This window comes from Takifugu flavidus, chromosome 13, assembly GCF_003711565.1.
Source record: "Takifugu flavidus isolate HTHZ2018 chromosome 13, ASM371156v2, whole genome shotgun sequence".
In the NCBI taxonomy this organism is placed as follows: Eukaryota; Metazoa; Chordata; class Actinopteri; order Tetraodontiformes; family Tetraodontidae; genus Takifugu; species Takifugu flavidus.
The window spans coordinates 1,978,366-2,003,541 of record NC_079532.1 but is presented as its reverse complement, the minus strand read 5'-3'; the positions used below and the strand labels follow the sequence as shown (position 1 = coordinate 2,003,541).

Sequence of the window (25,176 nt, the reverse complement as noted above, 5' to 3'; positions counted from 1 at the left end):
AGTAACTGGACTATTATCTTTTTATCTAAGTAAAGTAACCAACCAATGCTATTATGGGGAAAAAATATTCCAAAGTGTATAATGATGGGTAAGAAGTGAAGAAAATTTTGACATTACAAAAAAATAATTATAATTAACTAGAATTACTAAGACACCCTCTTATCATCCTACATTGTTGATGCATTTTTAAGGTTTGGTCTAAATTAGTGATGGAAAAGACAATATGATGCTGAAAACTGTTACCTTTCCACAAGATTACTTTACATTCTATAACTATATATGGGGAAAATGTATGTTTTAAAACCTGGTGTATCTACCCTTCACTTTTAACACGTAGGATGTCATATCCTCTATGGATAGTATAAATGAAGACAAAGCAGCGACATACAGGGGACTGGGGTTTTAATATAACCTCCCACATGTACTACCAAGAACACTTTGTGCTAATCAATCTGTATAAAAAGTGCAATATAAATAAACTGACTTGACTTGACAGACATTGCTGGTCTGCGTGACTTGCTCTAATCCTGCTTGGACATTACCATAAAGAAAAGGGGCACAGCGCCGCCTATCAATCAGATACTGCAACTACACACATTAACTACAACATAGATGATCAGTTTGTGTGAAACAACAAATATATAGCCTTACCTTTGACACACAAATATTGTTATATTTGTCAGGCAGTATACTGATGTTTATAAACTCGTTAACATGAACACAAATATCCTTATATTAAAGGATAATGCAGAAGATTGCGGGTTCGATTCCTGGCTGGATCAATGCTGGGGGTTTTTTTCTTCTAAAAGTCATTTAAATGTTTTCCTTGTTCGGGCTGTCGAACTAGTATTCGAACATAGTATTTTATAATACCATTAAATGAATTTGACCTGCGCACACATATTGAAAATCATTTTGCACTGAATTAAGAATCGTATCGTGGCGTAGCTTGGCGGCGGCCTGCTCCCCCTCCTGACACAGCTGAGTATCTGCGGACTACACGCAGCAAGGCACGAGCTCATCTCTCGCGAGGAACGACGCCGTTATCGGAATCTCTACAAACAACACGAGAATTCATCATTCACACGGTAATATAAGCCAATCTTCGAGGGTACTTGCATGGCGCGTACACCCGGAGACAAAGGATTTCGATTTAAATAAAAATGTGTGGTTCTTTCTTCTTTCACTCCACGAACGATACTTTTCGTTTGTTGTCAGGCCCCATTCAATGCTAACTGCCTCGTTAGCTCAAAGAGCAAATCATTTGTACCGTTCCAGCTTGCGAGCTAACACGCAAGCTAATCACTGGATGTAGCTTGCATTGAGCTTTGTTTCGTATTATTGCCCTGCTGTCTATGTAAAAGCTGTGACATGATAGAATAAGGACGATGCCCATTTACTCAAACAATATCCCCACTAAAAGTTAAGGTTCTTTTTTAAATTTAGTTTTATTGATAACCGCCAAGAGACTCCCCGCCCAATAGCTAGTAGCTACTGTAGCTGAAGCTAAGGAACAGCTCTGAGCTAGTACCCGACGGTCACAATAACGCCTCAACATTATCTTATTTTGCGGTGTCGTCAGTTACAATAGCAATTATTTTGGGGTGGCCTTAATATACACATTTGGCACAATTTATCGCCACTATTGCCACCACATCCAATAAATGCTGATATTCGCTGTTGTTTTATCCCTCATCAGCTTTATGAAATTCCTCATATGAAGCTACCAATGTTAAGTTTTGACACCAGTTTAAAAGTAAGGTCATTCGAGCATCTTGTCCATACTCCTTCCACAAAGAGCTATAACTGTAGGATGGCATTATAATATGCTTTAAAAATGGTAGAAACAATCTGCATTAAGTTTTTTAAGGTTAATATTTTTGCAGTCTATCAATTCTTTCTCCACCAACATTTTTCCCATGCAATAATGGTTCTAATATTATTATTACAGCCTTACAGACAGTGCAACTTCTCAAAATCATAAATGTAGAGCCTAAATAAAGATTGGATCTTACTTTTATTTGCATTTAGTGTTGTAGGTGTTGTATACATGCATGCATGCCTACCACCACCTGCTTTGAAAGTATTGTTTGATGATCACATATTAATCTCACTTATCTCAGTATACAATGTCCGAACAAGACTTGGATGAAATTGTGCAGATAACAGTGGAGGAGTTTAACCAGGATGACCGTACTGGTAAAGTACTTACATTAATATCTATTTGATAAATAATATTTAGACTCTAACAATCAGTCATACAATTAAATCTAAGCATGCACTGTTTAAATCTGTTGTCTGAAGACACGTCTTAGAGATTTTAACAATGTCTCTCAACTCATCTAATGTTAGATATGCTGGAGAATCATGAAAATGATGGAGAAAAACCTCAGAAGAAAAAGATGAAATTAAGCACTGGCCCAGAGAGTAATAATAACTCAGACATTTCTGTTATTAAGGTACTGAAACTGTCCACATCAGTCACATATTAAAATAAACATTTAAAAATATTTATGTTCATGTTAAACTGCCCAAACTTCACTTCTTATTGGTTCTTCCAGCACATGCTTGTCTCATTAAACGCATCAGTCACCCAGCGACTAGAAGGAATTGAACTAAAGTTGCACGCTCTGGATGCAACATGCAAAGCACTTGGACGCAAACTAGATAGCATGGTGACATCTGCGAAGATTCCTATCCAAGTCCCGATGGTTGCAGGGTCTCCTCAGGGAGCAACCCAGACTTGGAACAAAGTACGATGGTAAAGTACAACACTCGTCTATCAGCACATTCAGAGTTAATGTGATGACTGACATATGCTCTAATTTACTATCCAGTAAGACTATTGTTATAGAACAGTTTGCTAAGGTCTCTTATGTTTAGGGGTTTGTAGAGTAACATGATCTGAAAATACACATGTAAACATGTCAGTTAATGTGGTCAAGTTGTTGAAGTTGAAGTTGTTTTTCAGTGTTGTTCCTCAGACTAATGTGATAGTCAGCAGCGAAAATACAAAAGAAACTAAGCATGAAGAAACACCCCTGGAGAATCTGCTGAGCAAGTGAGTTAATCATATTCACACCAAACCTTGATAACAGTACCTACCTTCATTAAATTATCCGATCAATAATGTCCCTGTCATTTTAAAACTTTGTAGATGCCCCTGTTGCTTAGATTGCAGATGGCTTGTGTTTTATCTGTCTCATTTACTCTGCAGAATGTTCACTTCACCGACATGGTGACAGACTCAAAACATAGACACCACGAAGATGTAAAACACACATTTTAACCTATGAGAATCAAGTGTTTTTGCAGTCTTTGTGGTGTTCATGTTCTGAGATCTGTCATGTGTTGTTGGCGGTGTTGAACTCCTTCAACATGAACAAGAGATGAAATGAAGGCTCCCTGCAACATGTACCTCGGGCCCCAACATCTCCAAAATGGTTTAAAGCAACAAATTTTATCAGGCACTTTGACAAAGAACACAAGCTTTAGACCGTGCCCGACTGTACAGCTGTGATAGTGAGAAGTGGTGACAAGAATTGGTCTGTGCTATCTCCTCCCAGGGCACACATACCGTGTAGATGCTGGACTAAATGAGCTACACCGGCCTGCGTATAGGTGGTTTGCAGTCCTGTGATTCCATTTACACGCAAACGTCAGTAGGGGCAGGAAGTGGAGAACAGTACTGTAATTGTTAATGATGGAAAGGAGTAATCAAAAGTGTTGGGTAAGCCTGCACATAGCAGGTAAAAATAGTATAATGTGATCATACACACTGCATGAAGGGGATTTCTCCTGCCTTCTTTTCCTACCTTTTACATTTCTCCCCTTTTTCAGTGTCTACATTCTGAATGCGAAAACAGCTTTTGTTTTTTCCTCGATTTTATTGCTTGATACAGCTGTAGACAGCACAAATGTTAGTCTCGGCTTTTTCCCATGGGGAAATCGCTTCATGCCTCCCATCTGTAGTTGTGACATTCAGCGTGATGTCACCTGCAAACCACCTGTTCCCGTGTTGAGAGCCTTCCAAATTGAGACGGTCCTTCGATTAGTTTCACCCCAGATATTTCACAACACGTCATCTCACTGCTGAGGTTGGCGGTTCAGAGGATCAACTCAAATTGAAACTTCCACATGCTCAAGAATTCCACCGGCTGCTGTAAGAGAACAGCAATTTTAGTACAGTAAAGTAATAAGTAAAATTTTTAACGCTATTTTGTTTTTTTCTGATTGAGCTTGTATATTCCAAGTCCTTGTCGCCCCCTAGAGGTCATTGATGTATAACTTTCATTTTAGTCAGGTTTTAAGGGCTAAAATTGCTCACACATTGCTCCCTCAGGTGACAGGATAATGATCATTATGGTTTATTTAAATTCGCTAATTGGTCTCAAAACTTCCCAACTGTGTAAAGCCTAACTTACAGTGGAAAAGAAGACGTGGATTAAGTCATTTATACTCTTGTCACTATAACTGCATGTCTGAACGAACTAATGACAAATTTACCTTTGTTTTCAGTACAACCCGGAAGCGGCAGAATACAATCCTCGTGAAAGTGCCTGTCCAGGATGAGAGTCAGGAGGAACAAGAGAGTGGCTCGGAAACCAGTGACTCTGTTTGTAATGGTAGCCAGTCCTTAAACACCCCAAATGGTCAAAATGTCACGCTGATCACACTCAACGCAGAAGGTACTGTCATTTAACTGCTGCATACACATAAATACACCTTCTGTACACTAATGATCTCATCATAGCTGGTCAATCATGTGCTGGCGTGACTGAAATTACCTTGTTTGTCATTGTATTTTTAACCTTTGGTCTAAAGGAATGATGTGTGTCAAAGGCAATATATGATGCAGTAAAAGTGTTACCTTTCATTCTGTGATTATGATGTAAATGTGGTGTGTTTTAAAGCCTAATGTTTTAACCCTCCAGTTTACGGTAATGAAATTGATGAGTGAAACAAGCAAATATGAATAACCTTGTCTTTGACACACAGATTATACTGCCTATTTGGAAGACAGCAGATTGTCTAACATTTGTATTATGATTTTTAGCTTGCAGCGATAATTATTGTAATTTAAAACCGTATTTTATTAAGTCTGTCTTTCAGAACAAAGAGATAATTTCTTTTAGGCCACCAGGGTGTGCTGTGGTATTATCTGAAGTTTGTCTGTGGTTGTGTATTGTTGTACACGACTTGTCAGTCTGTGAACTGCAGTGTGTCAAGTTCATATTGTCTGCCTGTGTACCTAAGGAGTGCTTTACTAACTCAGTTCTTGTGCTTCATCTAGAGGATTTCCCAGAGGGCACCTGGCTGGGAGATGAGAACAACCCACAGATGCGAGTTCGCTGCCCAGTGTCTGCAGCCGATATGCTGCACGTCACCACCAACTGTCGCACAGCGGAGAAAATGGCACTGACACTGTTGGACTATCTGTTCCACCGAGAGGTCCAAGCCATGTCAAACCTCTCTGGCCAAGGCAAACATGGCAAGAAGCAGCTGGATCCTCTCATGATCTACGGCATCCGCTGTGAGTCCTGAGTTGACATCACTGTCGATGGATCAACAAAGTGTAGCATTTCCTGGCTTCATACTGTAGCTAGTTCTCTGTAGAATGAAAGGTGGAGTATCTAGATGAAGTCAGACGTTTACATGCCCTCATGCTTTTAACCACTTCACAAATTTTGTGTTGATAATCTACAGTCCTGTTGGAGAAAACATGTACAAAAGTGTCTACATACACGGTAAAAGTCACCACAACCCAATTCAACAAAGCAGGAAGCTGCTGTTCCAAAACCACCGGGATAAAACCACACTTCAGTTTTTAAATAAATATGTCTACAAAGATCTTTCATTTCACAAAACTGGCCTCTGGGCTGTTGAAACAAACCCTGAAATGTTTGGCCAGAATGTTTGATTTGAAGAGCTCCATCCCAAATTGCAGGCACAAGCATCAAGCATAGATGGCATCAGGAGGATCTACAATAATTTGGAAACATTAAAGGGACATCAAAGGAAATCAGCCAGGAAGTTAATGCCCAGTAACAGATGGGCCGTTTGTATTGAAAATAACTGAAGAAGGTCAGAAAAACTGATGAAAATAACTAGCACAGTTGTTGCCAAAAGAACAACAGATTTGGAGGATTGGAGTTGCCACCATACACCTAAATTCAAAACCAAGTTTGTATTAATTTCTGACACTTTAAGAATGTGATGAAGGACGTAACAGCTAAAGTAAATGATCTAAATGAATTATCTTAACTGACCTGAAACAGAATATTTATTAGCGATACAATGTGGGCGACAACTTGGCAAAAGATTGAAGTCTGACTTTAACTGCATTTATTTTAGCATTTTACTCTTGAATCGAGCGTCTTTGTTCCAAATGTTTCACAGCTGTGAATTTATCAAAAACGGCTGATTGAGTTTCTGGAAACAGCCGTCTAACTCATTGTTTTTGCATATTTTTTTTGTAAGTCTTAAGTTTAAATCGTTCCCTTCTTGCAGCAGTAAATCAGGTCTGAGGCCTCACACCATTTGATTTCTGCTCAAAAACAGTTTTAAATTAAACACAGAAATATGTAGTCTGTATTCCCAAGGTGAACCGCAAAAACATCCACTCATTATTGAAAACATGCAGAAATGTGCAACCTATTTTACAAAATACCCGTCTCCAAATGAAAGCACTCCTGGATAAATGAGTGTCAATTACTGTCATTCCCACGGAGTACATGAAGTTACATTTGGTGTGGAATAATTAGTTAATATATTGTTTAAAAACAGGGTCTGTTAGCTGTAGCTTCTGCCACCTGCAGGACACATCTGTAAAGTGACGGTAAACTCGATAAACTCTTGTTTCCTCCTAGCAGTGTGGGTGTAGTTACATGCAGATTTGGCCTGACTAAGGTATGTAGAGTGTGGAGCAGAGCCAGGTGACTTTTGCTTGACTTGTTCTGCTTTCTCTAAAAAAGGCAGAAGAGCAGTTTTTGTGCAATAACATGGTCTCAGGAAAACAACCCACTGTACAATCTTGTATTGCCTGTTGCACTTTACAGTTGATTGATTACATGTCTGTTGTTCCATGCGGTTCCTGTGATAACTCGGGATCATTTGGCGGGAAGATTTTGAAATCGTTGAAATGAGTGATGTGATGGCATTTTTCCTCTCCGCAGGTCACTTGTTCCACAAATTTGGCATCTCTGAATCAGACTGGTACCGTATCAAGCAGAGCATCGATTCCAAGTGTCGCACAGCCTGGAGACGCAAGCAGCGTGGTCAGAGTCTGGCTGTCAAGAGCTTCTCCAAGCGTACGCCTCGCACTTCAGGTACTGAAACATGCGTCCCAAGTTCTGATGACTCTTTGAAATGTTCTTCCAACCATATAACAAACTGTTTTTGGTGTATTTGCAAGTTGGGGTGGTTTTGTTTTTTATTCTGCCCTGAGAAGCTTTTCCTGTATCATGTGGCCAGATCTGGTGGTGTTAGTACAATAGTCATATTTGAATGATGGGTTTAAGCCTCCAAGCTCCCAGAGGAAAACGCAAAAGTCACTGGAATGCAAAGGGGGGGCGATTAATCTTATTCTTGTCATTAAAGAATGACAAGTACTAAGGCTGCACAATAAATTGTAGAAAATTGTGATCTTGATTCAGATATACTCCCGATCTCATTTTCTAAAAGCAAGGATTCTTCTTCTTTTTTTTTTTACATTTTATTTCGCAAGCTTTAACACGAATGCTCCTATTTTCCTCCTTGATTTTTAATGGCCCCCAAACGCATCTCTGCACCTGCCTCCTCCCTCAACCTATGATAAAGCTCCCTAATATCACGTGATTGAGTTGAGCGTTAACAGTGAGTGAGAGTTAAGTTGGAGGAAAGCCAAGGTAGGCTGGAATAAGGAGCATTAATTGATAGCACTGAAAACTCAAGTGGTACATAGTTGCCTGCCCGAACTTGTGAACTAGTGCTTTGCAAAATGCGCTTTGCCCTCTTTGCAGCTTCACAAAGTAGTAACAGTATGCGCTGTACCAATGCTCTGGAGTGTGTGGCGTTTACTCAGGAAGTCTTTCCACGATTTACTTGTTTATTTACATTTTGTAAATTATGCACATTTCAAGGCTTGTTTTGTTTTATACGGTGATGTCCTCGATGGCGTCCAAAGCCATGCTTCTCATCTTTATTACATCTTTTTTTCAAAAATAAAATAGTATACCTTGTACTAGTTACATATTCTCTCCTTGCCTGCATTAACCAACTCCATTTTCCAGTTTTTACACATTACACCACATTGTTACACATTACACATATGTTACATTTACAGATGTTATATTTTCCTCCATCATATCACTCAGCAGCAATAGCAGCAATATCAACAAATGACTTCTGAGCAAATCAGTGCAGGTCTTTACTTGAGAAATGATCCATTAGCATCACTTAGATCGCTATCACATCATCTAAATGTCTGCATTCAGAAGTTTTGCATTTATTATCTACCCCTTCTGCTAACAAACCTATCGTATGAACATCTGCACGCTGGTCTAAGGAAATCCCACTGTTTCACCCTCTTTAATTAATGACCATTTCAGTGTTTCTTTGCTTCTTTAAAAAACATTGGGCCAGAGAACCACAAAAAATCAGGATTCATATTTTTCCCAGAATTGTGCAGCCCTAACAAGATATACGGTACTCTTCTCAGTTTCAACAATTTTGGCTCAAAACATAAATGATTCAAAATCATCCTTTCTTTTCACTTTAATTGAATAAAGTGTTATGGAAAAAGGAGGGGCGAATAAATAGAAACATGCAGTCAGTTGAACTCACTGACCCCAGTGTCCCCTTATTTTAGTAGCTGTGCTACAGCTATTTTAAGATCAAAACACAGATACAGTATGTATGGCTACAGATGGCTGTAATCTGCACACAATGGCCGCCCTTCTTCCCTCTCTGTGAGCCATCACCTCTCACCTCTGACAAGGGAATGGGCTGCAGGGAAAAACCAAATATCCTGTGTGCACATATCTGGGGTGGGTCCTGCCTTTGCAGGTCAAACACACACACACTAGAATGTAAAAAACACAAAGCAATTCAAATGGTTCTGATAATAGGTCACTAATTTACGGAATAGAAATGGACACTTCATTTGTTTAAAATAGGGATGGGGCAGATCTGATCGGAATCTGTATCGGGTTCCGATAGCGGTGTAATTTATGGATCGGAAGATTCCGATCTAACCTACGGAAATTTTCCGAATCATGGGTTATGTGTGTTCCTTAACATTGTCTGCTAAAATGACTCCACGAGCGATTCCTGCCAGCTCGTCTGTTAGCGGATTTCCTGAATGGAGGCGTGTCTTAATTAGATGAGAAACTAACACCTCCGTTCAGGAAATCCCTTCTACAGTTTCCAGCCTGGCAGCTAGCAGGCAAGCATTGAGCAACACTGGGGCTAGTGAGCCTTTCCACACAACATGTCCGCTGATGCTGTTAGAATAGTATCGTTATTGCTAGATATCCGAATTCAGATAATGGGTTCAAAGTGAAAAATGTGGATTGGTGCATCCCTAGTTTGAAAATGTTGTTATTTATTGCTGAAAGTGTAAATGCGAACCAGATGAAAACTAGAAAATATTATAGCATCTTATAGTAGTTTAGATAGTTTTAGACTCTTAATTTAGCCTTCCCTTTTCCCTTTCCAATCACATACAGGGAAATAGCATGTTGGTTTATTTTGTGTACTGTACTATGTTCTCTCCATCTGTTCCGTGGTCTTTGCGTGCTGATAGAGAGGTTGTGGGGTAGTCTGAGGTTGCATTAATTGCGGTGATGTATGTTTGGATGGCCAGCTCTGAAGGCCTTGTGGTGTATTTTGCCATTTGATGAAGTATAAACATGCCCTCACTGAGCAGATGGCCTCTCAATTAGCCATTTTTTTAGGATGAGGTTGCAAAAGCATCTTGCATCACGGTGCCTGGGTGTGTATTAGCCTAACCCTAACCCTAAGCGACTTCATTTTTTTATTTGTTTGTTGGATTTTTGTCTTTTGCTGTATTCATTTTTTCTTCACTAAAACACACTTTTTTTTTTTTTCACTAAACAGAGGGAACCATGGTGGAGGAAGCGCCCCACATTGAAACCGCCACACAGCAAACGTTGCACTATACACTGGCCAATCAACAGGTCCAGTTCCATCGAATCAGCGAGGATGGACAAGTTCAGGTGGTGCGTATGATTGTGTGTCTCAATGCTTGGTGGTTATCCATTTATAAGCAACATTTATATGAACCAACCTAATGAGCTGTAGGGTATGATTTTGTAGTTTATTTTCATTTTGGTATGGCATGTTCCTCCCTCTGGATTAATTCAGGGAATTGTGCTTGGTATCTGATCCTTGTGAACTTTTTAACATTGAATATTACTGTGTATTCATTTATGGCTAATAAACTGTTCATTCATGTGGGCTTTTACTCTGAACCTCGCTCATTTTTGCCTTTTCTTTGTTAGGAGATATAATCCTTTTATTGCTTTAGTAGCTCCTCTTCCAATGAGGAGCAGCAATGGAGGTGAGGGAACAGAACAAATCATGCCTCCCACTACAGAAAAAACATTCAAAGTTCTGCACAAACACAGTACTAAACCTTCCAAAGACCCCAGCATGTACAGTACATGGATGAATACTGTATAGCTGCAAGTCAGCTATCAAAATCAGGCCAGGCAGATTTCTTAAGACGATGAATCATAGTATGCAAATGAACTGCAGAAAAAATGGTGGGAGGTATGAAAGAAGACAGAGCTCTGTAAATATCGTGATTCATCCCCTCTGTGTAACTTGCACTTTAAACTTGTCATCATTCATCTGTGTCCTTCAGATTCCACAAGGTCAGCTGCACATTGCTCAGGTTCCACAAGGAGAGGAGGTCCAAATCACACAGGACAGTGAGGCAAGTGTACACATATGTGAAATAAAGAGGAGAATAGAGAAATCCACCACTCCCTTTCTTGAGTCATTCTTTACTGAAGTATATCACTATTTCTGGGCCAAACTACACATCTCCCAACCTTGTGATGTGATGCCATAATTATGTTATGGTATTAAAAACCTGTCATCTGAAATCCAGTTTTTGCAGATTCATATATATGTTTCACATAAATTGCAAACTGACTGGTTGGTCTGAGAGATTGTAGCGCATCAGCACATCTGGTCAAAATACGTTAAATCATCTGCTTTGTTTCAGACTCAACATTCATGGATTACAGTTTATCATGTTAAGCTGCTTCTACTATCTTGGGCCCTCTCTGCTTCAGCTCTGTGAACACGACCACCTAGACCAGGGGTGGGCATCGAGGGCCGTATCCAAGCCAGACTTTCTGTCCTACAGGCAAACACTTTCACCTGGGGTTTCATTTACCTTTGTTAATGCATTTCCTGCCTGGTAGGATGTAAATCCCGGCTTGAATTCAACCCTCGAGGAATAGATTTGACTTTCTCTGATGGGCAAGTCCAATCCATGAAGGCTGGAATCCAGCCAGCTTTTGCATCCTACCAGGGAGAAACCACTTTCACCAAGGTAAATGGAACCCCAGGTGAAAGTATTTACCTGTAGGACAGAAAGTCTGGCTTGGATACTGCCCTCGAGGACTGGATTTGCCCACCCCTGACCTAGACCACCCTAGCAGCTTTCTTCTCTCAGAGGAGGCTGACACTCTACAGCACAGATCAGTCCATCACAGATGCAGAACATTTGGCCAAAAGCATTTAACACCTTGGCCATATGCTTTTCCTATTTGGTGTTTGTTAAGGTTACACGTGTGCTCGAGTGAGAGATGGAGTGTTTTGGAGGCAGAAACACTTTAATGAGCTTCCTGTTCTTTATGATTGAGCCCAGATTTTCTTTTATAGACCTCCACATTTACAATACATACGTTTTCAACAGGAACAGGCCGCTTTCATTAAACACATTGTGGCAGCATGTACTTTTCTCTTTTTGTTCCATTATTCATCCATTGTTTTTGCATGCTAAGCAACGGTCTAGAAATAACACTTTAGTAGATGCTAACTTATTAGAAGTATGTAAAAATTTTGTTAAAAAAAGACTGAATATTGGATAAGTCAGATGTGTGACAGGTGTGAGACACACAGACAGGGTGTGGATTAATGGCTCCCAATAAAGCCAGAAGGTCGATTGACTTGTGGCCTTAAATGACCTTTAAACATTTTGAGGCCTCAAATATTGACCTAAAATCACTCTTCTCTGTTTCAGGGAAATCTTCAGATCCACCAGGTGCATGTTGGCCAGGATGGGCAGGTAAGGATCTGTTTACATTAAACTGTCTTAGATAGAACAGATAAGAGTAATGTAGTATATGAGTTTCTGTACAACATTATCATGTTGATGAAAAGTCTTATGTGTTTGAGCAGTATGATCAGACTTTGTTTTTCTAGTTTTCTTACTGTTGGACACGGTCTGCCACAGCGTTAAATACAATAAAGTCCCTCAGATATTTTCAGTGTCCTTCTGCTGCCTGACATAGATGATTGGTCCCAGTCGGCACCTTCTCTTGCTGTGTTCTTTCCACGTGAATTTCAATTAAAGTCGATTGCATGTGTGTGAGACCATTTCAGACCACATATGGATGGACCAATGCCCAACTGCTCATTTATGAATTCAATATGGTTGTCTAGAATGAGGGCTTAAGGGAAGGAAGTCCTTTCTCATGCTGCATCTGTGGTGGTTTTGTCGGTGTTTTATAACATAACAGGCAACAGCAGCTGATTACAGCGTCTTTTGAGTACGGACTATCCCCAAAGAACAATCAATTTATATATAGAATATCTGCAATATCTGATATCAATTAATTGTGTGTGATTAGTAACAATATAAACAAAGCAGCTATTACCTTAGACTCGAAGGAAAGAACCCGGATAAGTAACATGCCAGCTGTCTTTACTCCATAAAATCTTCCGCATGTCATGTGTATCACATGCAGCTTAGACAAAGCGTCACAAGACATAAACAAGCACTTCTTCTCTTACTCATCTTTTGGATCTTGTGCAATAGGAATTATTCTTATTATTGCTGTCGTTCAACTCATTCTTGATTGGTAAAATGATATGAGTCCATCGCCAAAGCAACGATACAGTGATTAGTCTTTAACCTTTGTGGTGTATGTCAAGCTGTTCACACACAGGGGTCAAGTGCAAAGGTGTCTTGATTCTGATGAAAACTAGAATAACTAAGCTTAAGGGTTTCCTCATGGCGTCCTTGAGGCGATAAATCCATTAAATTGATATGGGTGTTTCCAAAAGGCTTGTGATGTAGTTTTTCCAAATATTGGAGTAATGGATGTCTTATGAGCTTCAGACCTAATCCTATTGTGTACTTTCTCAGATGAGTAATTGGTGTGTTTACAGAGACATCTAAATCAAACAGGCCGTGTATGATGTCACTGTTTTTGCATTGTGCTTGTAGTACTTAATTAAAATGTGATTATATGCGTCAAGACCACTTATTCCTTATCACAGCACATCTCAGATACCCACAGGCTAGATGTTTGACATCACATGTTTGTAGTCTGTCTTTTGAGGATATAGGGGTTAAACCCTGCCACAGCTTCATTAAGCATCAAAATGAAGTTGCAGTGCAGAGTCCTCTAATTCATTTTTTGTTTGGTGCCTCCCTGTCTAGAAATCTACTTGATTTTCTTATTCTGTAGAAACAATTCAGTGTGTTACATACAACTAGATATTGTCTGCCTCTCTAAATGTCCAAAAGCTTTGTATTTGTTCCAAAATCACTCTGAATTTAATGTGAGTTGAGGAAAACTGGATTGCAAAAGCACTTTGGACCTGTAAAATCCCTCCTGTGCAGACAGAAGAGAAGGAAAAACCCATCAAACTATAAAACTGGTCCCTCTACACTCCCCTGACTGTCATAGCCCCTAATCTGGTGCTTTTCAGACTGTGATCTGTAATTTTTTCCCCCTGCACTGATTGAGACCAAATGGATGGTATGGATGAAGCATGAAAGGAGCAACTGATAAGGAACGATAAACATTTGAGACAGGAAAGCAAAGAAGACTGACCATCTGGTTGAGATATGTTTTCCCTGTTAGCGTTTAAATAGGACCATTGATATAAACAAAGTGGAACAATGCTTTTTCACAAAACTAAAGCCAGAAAATCTGGGATAAGAGTGCAGCCATCATGAACTGGTGATGTCAATTGTCTGCATAGTAGTGTTGCAGAAACTGACCTATACATTCAAGCATACTTCTGTATGTCTCTAGCTTAATAGAGGAAATTTAACTTGCAGATGTGATGTCATCGACTCAAGACAACCCTATAAATATGAAGTCCCTCCTAAAATAGAGCTGCAGTTGAGACACATTTGCTTTGCTTTTTCATCCAGTTTTATGCAATCTCTGTGTGGGTGTGACCCGTTGTGCTGTGAACTGGACAGAAACTTGAGTGCCACATTAAAGTTAAGTTGTTGGCCTTTAAATGCGCTTAGATATCCTTACATTTAAGTCTTTACCATTCTTTATTTCTTTCTGTAAAACTCTAACAGGAAAACCAATATGAATGCAGTCATATTTCCAAGAGACGAGCAAAATAAATCTATATTTGATTCCTGCAAGTTTTCCAGTTGGTCTTTTGCATAACTGAGAATTATTGATGTGGTAAAAACCCAGCATCTTCTGAGCCCAACCATGAAAGCAAACGTAATCCTCCTGTTTGTATCCTCTTTATCCATCTTTTTATTTAATAACTGGAATCCTGCTTTGAGGAATTTGGGTCTAACAATGAGCAAACCCCCTGTAGTTGAACCTGTTCCATCGAGGTTCAGGAGCATCTGTTGGATTCTCCCAGGATTTACTATTGAGAGCCAGACTGAGATGTGAAACTGATAGTTGTCCGTCTCGGCGCTGGAGGAATTGCTGTTTTATTCGTTGATTCATGGCAGTGAGAGCAGTATCTTGTGTCCTGTTTGGGTGTATGGTACGCCTTTGTCTCTGGTGATTTGTTATTTCAGCACAGGAAGCAGCTGCATGGAGAATCATTGGGGTAAACGCCAGTGAATGGGCGTTTGATTTGTGTAGGAACCAAACTGAAAAATCTGAAGATATTTTACTTTATTGATCCTACAAGGGAAATTCAGTTACACATTCTTTGTTATTATTATAAAATTGTGGGTGAGTGGCTAGGCTCCCCCAGACAGGAAGCCTGAGCATTTGCGGTTCGGTTCCTGGCTCAAGGGTACCTCAGCACTGCTCTAAAGATGTTCCAACAGCACACCTTTCCAATATTGGTCTGCAACTGGTGCTTAAGCCAAGAACCCCCAGCCTTTCAGCTCAGTCCCCTATGGACCGATCTACTGCCACACCCAACATTTAAATGCAAATGGGAAAAAAGAAAGCAGTCACTGATTTAGAGTTCTTGTTTTCGATCCTTTTTCAATGTAGAGATATAGGGAAACAGATTGGGGACTTCTCAGTTTTTAACTTGATTGCATGTGTTTGTTACTCAGCATTCTTATGCTGTGCAATGGAGGGTACCCTCAATGGTTCATCTTCGGTCAGAGGCTGTAAATAGAACGCATTAGTTGTTTGCATTTCATCATTTTGATTCGCCATGTGCACATTACATAAGCCACAGAGTTTCAAGTGCTTTCAGAACTCGCCCCCCCCCAACATTTTCATTTTCAAACAGTACTTAAAGCTGCACTATCCGATCCTGCATGATGTCACTTCCGTTGATGTTGAAAGTAAATACAGAACAAAACATAGAAGGCTCCCCCCTCTATTTCCCCAATGTTTCCATATGTTTTCCATAAATACCATCAGCACACATAGTAGGCTGATCTGTGCTACACTAACTGTGCTAAGATGGTTCAGCTTATTCCAACTATTATGTGAGTACATTTATATTTATATCCCCATGTGCACTAACCTCCACTCCTCCCACCAACCATCTTGTCGGTATTTGGCTGGAACATGGTTTGTTATATTTTGGCACTTTGACAATTTGAGACAAAGATGAAATTTTGCTGAAACCACGAAAGATCGAATAGCTCACTTTTATGGTCTCCTAGACTGCTGGAGATTTCTATCCTGTTTTTAAATTAATTTTAAATTGTAACAAGTTGCCTGTCACATGAGCTGTATCAAGTCAACAATATTACTCACAGAAGGTCATAAAACACATGGGGGTGGAGAAAGAGATGAGGAGAGGCTGAATGTCATGGCCCTGGTATTTCATGATGATTATTTGTACATTATTTTGGTGGTAGGACTATTAATGTGGTCGATTGGACAATGTGTATTTAAATTCAGGCCTAATCTGGATGATTCAGATATAAATCTGGTGTCAAATCCTGACAGGTGTTGCATTTTGTGTAGCCATGATACTGAGTGAAACTAGATGTCTGTGTGTGCTGTTTAATCTATCATGGATCCTGGAACATGTTCCTTCCTTGTTCCTGTTTTGTTTGGATCGGTGGAAGTCAGCACTGATGTCAGTATCATCATTGGTGTGTCAGGAAAAACATTTGATATTGGAAGCATGCTGGCCTGATTAAATGATTTTTGTTGGCTGTTTTGAACTCTGAATTGGTATTATCAACGTGTTTATTATAATCACAATAATTGAAAGCAGAATAAATTCACTTGTATCTTTTGTTGTGAAAATTTCTGACATAAGACACTTTAGTTAACTGGCTCATTCCTTACGAAGATCAGAGAAAACCTTTTTGAACGGCGGGCATTCTGGATAAAACATATAGATAAATAATATGGACCATAATTATGTGGCCCAAATTTGTTAAAAATTTAACCTGGAATCAGAAAAATTCCTTTTAGCCATTGCTTGGCCTTGCCTCCATTTTGGACCCTAACTGCTCAATGCATGAAGGACCAGGAAAAGCAAAATACTTCTGACTTTTTCTCTCTGTGAGTTGTATTGAAGGCCAACTAAATTTCCCCAGACTCTGAGAAAAAACGGTTAAAGTCGCTAAAAGTTACTGACTGCAACGAGACATATTTAGGTCAATATGTTCTGTTTCTGTTTACCACATGTGTCTGTGGGCATCTTTATGGGCAAGTCACAGCCAAGCATTACATGTTCCACTCCCTCCACCCAACATATCCTCCTGGAGATAATGTTTCTCCGTGGATATCTACCCAATGCTGGCAGTTGCAGATGTTGTTGACAGTTGTTAAGCTCAGAGGAAGTTCCAGCCACTCAAAAGTCCAAATGTTTCTGTTTTCATTTCCCTGTTTTGGTTAGATTTTTTTTTATTCAGATGTTAAAGGAAAAGAGACATCCCTTTGGGAATGATTGGAATTGCATTTGCATGGCTCTCCTTGGAGAGCAAGAAAACCTGCTTGTGTCTGGATTTCTGCTTCTTCAAATGACAATCTCATTGCATCCATTGCATTTTGACGACAGCGAGTCCTAATCAGAATCCTGAAAAACAGACTCAGACATAAACATAAGCATGCACACTAAGCAGGTGACTCATGAGATTGTCTGGTTAACAGCTGGGTTAAATAAGACCTCCTAGGAGCCTGGGAATTAATGCCATCTTTTATCTCACATGCAGACTGCAGAAGATTTTCCGATTACCAGCCAAAATATAAAAATTCAGAAGTGACACTGAATGACAAATTTTCCCTTTGAGCGCTCTTTATTCAGCTTTAACTGATTTCATGTGAAGTCAAAGAGACAAAAGCACATTAAAAACTTCCCAAAGTAAACACAGATGCAGGCAGACTATTAAACCCATGTTTATCCTGTGTGCGTTTTGGTTTTCATTTCTGGGATCATGAATGTGTTTTTGTATTGAAATGACATTGTGCATTTTTTAGGGAAATGTTCTTTGGGCTCCATTTTTGTCACATCCTGGATCCTTTATTGAAACTATTACAGCATCAGCAAATGGTTCAGTTTTCCTTCCTTGTTCTCCCTCAAGATAATCGAAGCTTGCAAAGCCAGGACAGAATCTTAGATGAACTTTGGTGCTCTTCTCTTAGCACTGTGTTGCATTATTGTGGCTGCGAATGCTTCTCACCTGTCCTGTGGGTGGTTTGGATGTCCTGGTCCACTTTTCCGAGCATCTTTCATCAGATGGCCAAATATGCAGAGTGTAAATAGATTATTCTTTTGTGTGAGTCATACTTTAACAACCCTGACAGCGTTGCAAATATGGGAGATGAGTTGTTCTGACAGAGTGAGCCGTGGGACAGGATGTTGGTCCAAGATGTTCCTGTGTAATCGCAGCAGATCTCACACAACGTTCCAACTATGAGTGCCTTTGTGAGCCTCTTTGCGGCTCTTCACAGCTGAGAATGCAAACTACTCTCAAATGGGGGTTAAGAATGTAATTACTCGAGACAAGCATTTATGATTTCTATTTGAAGGGTTTGAAATCTCAGCACTCGTAACTTTTTATCATCAATTTAACATTTATATGTAACTGCATATTAATGACAAAATGTGCTCACATTCAATATATGTACACATGTTGCAGAATGTTGAGCTTTTGCAGAAATTGGGCTTGATGATGTAGTGCGGGCGGGACTATTGATGTGTGCCATGAAAAACACACACACACATGCACGCACACCCACACACACATGCACACAGCTGTCTGTGGATTTGGTTTCTCACTGTTCTCTTCAAGCTGAATGATTCAAATCTGATGGTGTAGATTTATCGGTCTGTAGACACTTTGATAAATATGATTGTGCAGCTGTGCCAGAGTCCACTGGTTTTCAGCCCACATTCTCTTGTTATGCTACTTATGCTAACTAGCCTCTAGTATTATTCCCTAAGGCAGACATCCCAAATCAAACCTCACCTTTTTTCTTTATGCTTTTTTATCTCCCCTACAGGCTAATTTGATAACTGATTAGGAATGTTATATGGGTCGAGCCCTATGATTCATTTGACCCAGTTATGAAAGTGTTCTACTTTATTTGAGTCTGTGTTTGCCTGGATCCATGTCTCTGTTAGCAGCATCCTGTTTGTTTGATCGGTGAGTCAGGCCAAGTTGTTGCAGTAATGACTTCCATGAGGCCGGCTGGCTTAGATGCATTGTGGTGATGAGGCAGCAGATTTTTTGGTAAATCTGGCAAAGTCTTTTAGAGAGGAGGGTAAGCTTGAAAGAGAGCTGCGCACGTGTGGTTGTCATTACCTCTGAAGTAAAAAGTGGACTGAGGGTTGGGAGGCAACGTGGAATGACTGGAAAGGTTCGAGGCAAAACACTTTGTTGATTAATGTTTGGGATTTTCTGCAGGTTTGCATGTGCTGTGTAGAGTTTTAATGTCTGTTTGGCGTTTCATAAGCATCTCCAGCCCAAAGAGAGTTGATAGAAAGCTGAGCTGGTCAAAGGCCTCAAAAACAATGTCTTCAGTCCAAGACCACGGAGCAAGAAAAAGATCGAAATGGGACCCTATTCAAGGAGGCATACCTCATGAAATGAGGGACGATTGGAGGATAGGACCACTGACCTATTTTTCTCATACTGGAATTTCTAATTTCAAGATAAAACTCAGTAGACAGTATTTTTAGGCCTACTGCAAAAAAGGAAAAGAATTAATAATGCAATTTATAATTTTTATTTTTTAATGTTATTTAAGTATTTAAATGAAGTTATTTTGAAATACAGTACTGGATATTTTATAACCCCCACCTCCCACCCCAAGTCTTATTTAGCATTATTTAGTATTCTGCAGCAGTTACTAAAGCACCAATTCTGTCCTTTCTTTTGACCTAGGTTCTGCGTGGCGCTCAATTAATAGCTGTGGCATCAGCTGATGGGGCAACAACAACAGTAGAGGGCTCAACACTCCCCCCTGACATCCAAGTGCAGTACGTCCAGCTTGCTCCTGTTGCAGATCATGCAGCTGCTGTTCAGGTAAGCGCACACACGCACGCCCACACACCCACACATCCACGCACCAGTGGCTTGTCTTACTTAGTGTCGCTTAGCTACATGTTTGTCTTATCTAGTTTTTGTGCTATATGTTCTGGTTCTTCTTTGGTGTTTTAATGCCAGGCTAAAATCTCCTGTGTATTTAGTCTCACCTTTGGTTCCAAAGGAATTGCTGAGCTGAACAACATGGTTGCAAAAAACCCCGGCAACTATATCAGTTTAAGTAATGACTGTTTACGTCTGTTTCCCATTTTTAATCATTTAGCAATGCTGCAGCTGAATCTGTGGATCTTTGTGTGCGGCTCATGGCTCAGAGGAAAGAAACCGGTCCTGTAACTGGAGGGTTGTTGGTTCAAATTAAACTTGATCGGCATAATTCCATCACATTTTCCTCAAATATAGTCAATCTGACATGAAGTCATTTCTGCTCCCCTCTGAGAGCCCATCTTGAAATGGGCACTGCCTTGCTTTGCAGATGTCAATGAAGTCTTTGTTTCGTTAAAGTATAAACAAAAAGGACTTCAAATGATTTGTGGCTGTGTGAAATACCAGTCCCACCCAAACCAGGATCCCCTACCAAGTTTATAGTGTGATTGATGATACATTCGTCACACTAAAACATGTGGAGACCGAATGTGATGACTTGTCATTTATCACACTCATTAGAATCCTGCCCTCTCAGCTAGATTTAGTCTCCTTTTGTTGTCCGCAGTTGTCTAATAATCTCTGTGGGGCGTGGATTTTATACAACATTAAGTTTGAACTAGAATTTATTTTGAAGAGAAGATAATAATGCATTTGATTAATACTTGCTCCATACTGCACCAGTTGAGTACTCGAGCTGTTTAAGACATCGAATGATTGATTTGACATCATCCTGTGAGAATAAATTAGTGCTGGGATCTGTCTCAAATATCTAAATGTTGATTAATACTTGATGATGGCTATGATGATGGAGAGGTATGGCAGTTGAAAGTATGCTTACCACAAATATTTTTGAGGAAGTCCTTTTTACATTAAAACAGTTAGGGATGTAATAGTTACTGGTATGATCAAAAAACGAGGTAAAATTCCCCAGTTAGTCTTACTGTTAGTAATTAGTAATATTGTAATATTGTTAAACCCATGTTTTACCTATGTTTTTACCGTGTGATACCGCTGCTTAATGACGTCACTGTCAATATAAAATTGTTTTGCTGTTTTCTCCCTTCAAAGAAGTTTCACTACACCGACATGTTTGTTGCAATCTTGTAAGTTTTTTGACTCTTGAAAATGTGGGATACAAACAAAATACAAAATAATTTAATTACATTAAGTTAATGTAATTACAGCATGCATTTCCATCCATTATTTGTGTCTCAAGTTATTTCAGTTTTTCCTGCTTGAACTTTGAATGTATATCTGGCCAGTCTTAAATGTCCTCCAGAAATCATTGGGGTTTAAACTTGGCTCATTTAAACTCACTAGTGCCCCAGAAATCCTGATTCTGTAAAGCCCAAGCAGCGCTCTCTCAGACACAGGTGTGATGTTGGGCAGAAGGCACCTGCGCAGTCGGAGCTCTGCAGATTGTTTTCCACCACTCAAAGGACAAAGTCTGAAGTCTTGATAGATTTTGAGTTTCTAAAAGATGTTGAGGGGAATCTAGATGAAGATGGTCAACCAAATCAGCCAACAGAACATTATTGTAGTCATTTTTTTGTTGCATTCCTTGCTAACAGTGCTGATAATGTCCTGTGGTGGAGCAGTTCACCAGGTTTAGTAGATGGTCTTGCGTGGAATATGTACCGGTACTTGATCATGTTTGTATATGCGTCTGGTTGAGGTGGTGCATGAGGTAGCATTCACAGTTGTGCTTTTGTCCTTGCATGTAAACATTTCTGACTTGCAGTTCAAAGTTCAGAGGAAGGTTGGGGCCGTTCTTTTTCCCCCTGAAAAGTGTTGCTCTCATCTCTTTCCAAACACATGGGAGTAATTATACAAGATCTTGAAAGATGACTTGGGCATTTCTATTTATTTGTCTCAGCATTTTCCTCTGTTTTTTTTATATATAAAAAATGTTTCCATTACACAACCTAGATGAAGTTGTGGATAACACAAACATTTTTGGATTCTTGAGAGCAGTTTTTAATTTGCAACATGTGGCTAAATTTTGGTACCAGAAAATACATAAGAGAGACAGGTGGAAATTTACAGGGTCAGTGCTGCGATGGTTTGTGTGGAGTGAAACCATTTCCTTTACTCTTCCTATCAGACACAGCATAGATCAGGATTTTTTTAAATCTCAGTCCATAAAATTCCCACGATTAAAATTTACCTAATGATGTTTTCTAATTTTGATAAAGAAGAACATTTCCATTTCCAAAACTGCATAGAACCTAAATATGTGCGAAATGCAAAATGAGGTTATCTATTCAGTTGTCTAATGACAGAGAACTTATTTATCCAAACAGGATGCAATTCTTTTTGTCTGCTTCCTGTGTTTGGCAGCTGCAGCTGTTTCTCAGCTGAATTATGTGACTGACTGTGTTGTATTTATCGTCCCTGAGTCCAATAATTTTATTAGCCTGCAATAGCACTTCGCTGCCAACAGACTCGTCACATTTACGTGTCATCAGGTTCAAATAAGAAGTGAAAAACAGGGTTCTACATGAGCTGTCTGGTTAAGTCCTCAATGAGTTGACAATGACGTTTTCAAAAAATAACCCCCAAAACTGCCTCTATGCACCATTAACATTATATTTTTTTCTAAATTTCTAAATTACCTGGGGTTGTAGTTGGGGGGGGTGTCTCGAACACCATATTGATCAAGCTTGTGAGCTGCTTCTGTTGATATATTGCAGCTGTTCTCCTCTGTAGTCCGTCCCAGGATACGGTCACTATTGCCTGGTGATTGTATACTGGGCTGGAGGGGGATTAAAAGCTGCAGGTGTACTTGGGAAATCTTGGGCGTGCATTCAAGGAAGGAGTGAGTCATGCTTCATGGTCATCATCCAAGACTGACTCATCAACCTCTTATCTTTTAAGGGGTTTTTAGTCCACACAATACCTTGCTCTGTCCAGCACAGAGGAGGGAGCCTGGGAGCGTTACAAATACAAATAGCCAATCTGTTGTCAGGTCCCTCTCCGCCTGTCACTCACCATGTTCTTGTTCTCCGATCTCTCCTTATTCTCCTGTTTCAGCTCCCTTGGGGCCATTTTACCCCTTTTTAAGCCATTTTAAAGGTGCTTGATCAGATGCAATGTTACATAAATGTTGAAACTGGACTCCCTGGTGATGGTGGCAGAGAGGAGGACTCTGGACAAGAACTTCTTTCTCCATCATGCCATCACACTCTACAACTCCTCACTTGGGGGACATAAAGTAGGGAGGACAGTTAAGGGGGTGGGGGGGGGGTGTAACTGTCTTATACCTACGGTGCGACACTTACTTGTGCGGCACTTGTGTGACACATGCACACACAGAAATAGACACCTGGCACAATATATATATACACACACACCTCATTCTCATCCATAGTACAATAAGTTAACCATATTTCCTCTGTGATGCTCTTTCTATCTGTGCGCTACTCTTTCTAATGTGCTACTGGAATTTTTAAAATTTCCCCGAGGGAGTCATCCTAAAGGGAACAATCAAATTTAGTTGAAGTTGATAAATATTTAAAATATCTTCTTCACCATGATGTGTTTGCCTCTCTCTCACGACTCAAGGCTGCTGAGCTTGCCCCGTCCTTGCAGACAGACATGGAGGTGAAGGACGCCATCCAAGGTGCCATCCAGGGAGAGAACAGTGAAGTGGTCCAGATTGTCTCCTCTGTGGCCACCTGAGGGACACTTGATTGATACCCAGCGCAGAATTGTCCCCTTAAACATGACCTGACAAGTCTTATCGGAACAACAGAGGTCAACAGTGCATTAATGCAAGCAATCCTGTCAAAAAGTCCCCAGAAGAAAACTGAAGATTACCACTTCCTTCAAGTGTTATGAAGTGGAAATGTCCACAAAGAACTTGAAAAGATCAAAAGTCCTGGTCTTACAGGTGGGTGCTGTCACTAAAAATGACCTAACCCACAACAGATTGGACTGTGGGATTATTGTCCATCCAGGAAGACTGCTGTTGATGCAGACCACTGCCACAACCCTAATTAAATCACACACAACTTGTTTACTTAAGATGTGGAAAATCAGAGATACCAAGAGTCAACCTATAGCTTAACTTAACAAAACCTTAGTGAGACGTTAGCTTTGGGTGAAGGATATTCAGGTTTATCTGAGCTACATTTGATTGTGATTCATTTATCTCCATGAAATCTGTCCATGTTACCTGTGTTCCCTTCATCACGTTTTTTTTTTTTAATTTTCTTTTAGTTTTAGTTTAAAAGCCCTACTTGTTTGCTTGATGTCTTATTTTGAAAATGAAGAGATCTTTAGGTCGAGCTTTAATTTTGGAGGTAGAAGTCCATCCAGTAGACCCAAGGGAACCCCACAGAGACATTCTTGTGAATAAAATGTGTATGTGGTTGCTATAAATATGCTTTTACTGTGCTTTTCTACTGTGCTTTCTTATTGTTTCAATCAGATGTTTTTAAAATGGCCTCTTAAATCCAGACTTTCTTAATTGTCCTAAAAATAAGTCTTTGGATTTGCGTCTTCTGCTCCATTTATTTACTTTTAAGGTAAATGTAACCCATCATAAATAGGGATTACGCTACTAAATTGTCAAAGACATGAGCTCTGACTTCTCAGCAAGGTTTCTGGACCAATATTCCATCTCATCAGAAAACACTGTTCACACCACATTATCGTTTCTGAAAATATAGACGCAAAGAGCTTAAGTGATTCTCAGCTAATGATGAACAGTTCCACCATCAGCACTGACAGAGATAAGCGAGACACTGTTAGGCAATTTGGAGTAGTTTCCCATGCTCTGTCTGATGTAATAGTGTATTTTGGAGTGAAGCAAAGAACCAGGCGACAAAATGAACTTGCTAAAATAACATCCACAGTCTTGGCTGCTTCCTCTTTGGTCTCGGGGCCCATTTCTTCTTTAACGTTTTCACACTCAACGTCTATCTCCCAGATTCTTTGTTCTCCATCATTAAAGCCTGTTTATTCCTGTAAAGTGTGGAGTAAGCTTAGGGTGCCGTGGGGGGTCTGTCTTCTAATCTTGACCAAACTGTTCTCAGATGCTGGCTTCACCGCCTTCACCCCCCAGTGAACCCTCACATTAAATCTTGGATTTG

At 39.9% G+C, this 25,176-nt stretch overlaps 1 protein-coding gene across 2 annotated transcripts; it reads left to right on the top strand.

Annotated features, from left to right (window-relative positions):
* Positions 1 to 898: 898 nt before the first annotated feature.
* banp (BTG3 associated nuclear protein) lies at positions 899 to 24,478 on the top strand. 2 transcript variants are annotated; one of them, XM_057053341.1, is made up of 13 exons: positions 899 to 1,088; positions 2,124 to 2,199; positions 2,353 to 2,459; positions 2,562 to 2,761; positions 2,972 to 3,061; positions 4,519 to 4,688; positions 5,294 to 5,533; positions 7,176 to 7,328; positions 10,099 to 10,220; positions 10,868 to 10,939; positions 12,260 to 12,304; positions 19,775 to 19,915; positions 20,199 to 21,266. In XM_057053341.1, the coding sequence occupies exons 2-13, from the start codon at positions 2,130 to 2,132 to the stop codon at positions 20,211 to 20,213; spliced, it is 1,425 nt and encodes a 474-aa protein (XP_056909321.1). In that variant the 5' UTR covers positions 899 to 1,088; positions 2,124 to 2,129; the 3' UTR covers positions 20,214 to 21,266. The 2 variants fall into 2 exon arrangements, with proteins under 2 accessions (XP_056909321.1, XP_056909320.1); XM_057053340.1 differs by lacking the exon at positions 20,199 to 21,266 and adding an exon at positions 23,645 to 24,478 and having other exon boundaries at positions 920 to 1,088.
* The last annotated feature ends 698 nt before the right edge of the window (positions 24,479 to 25,176 follow it).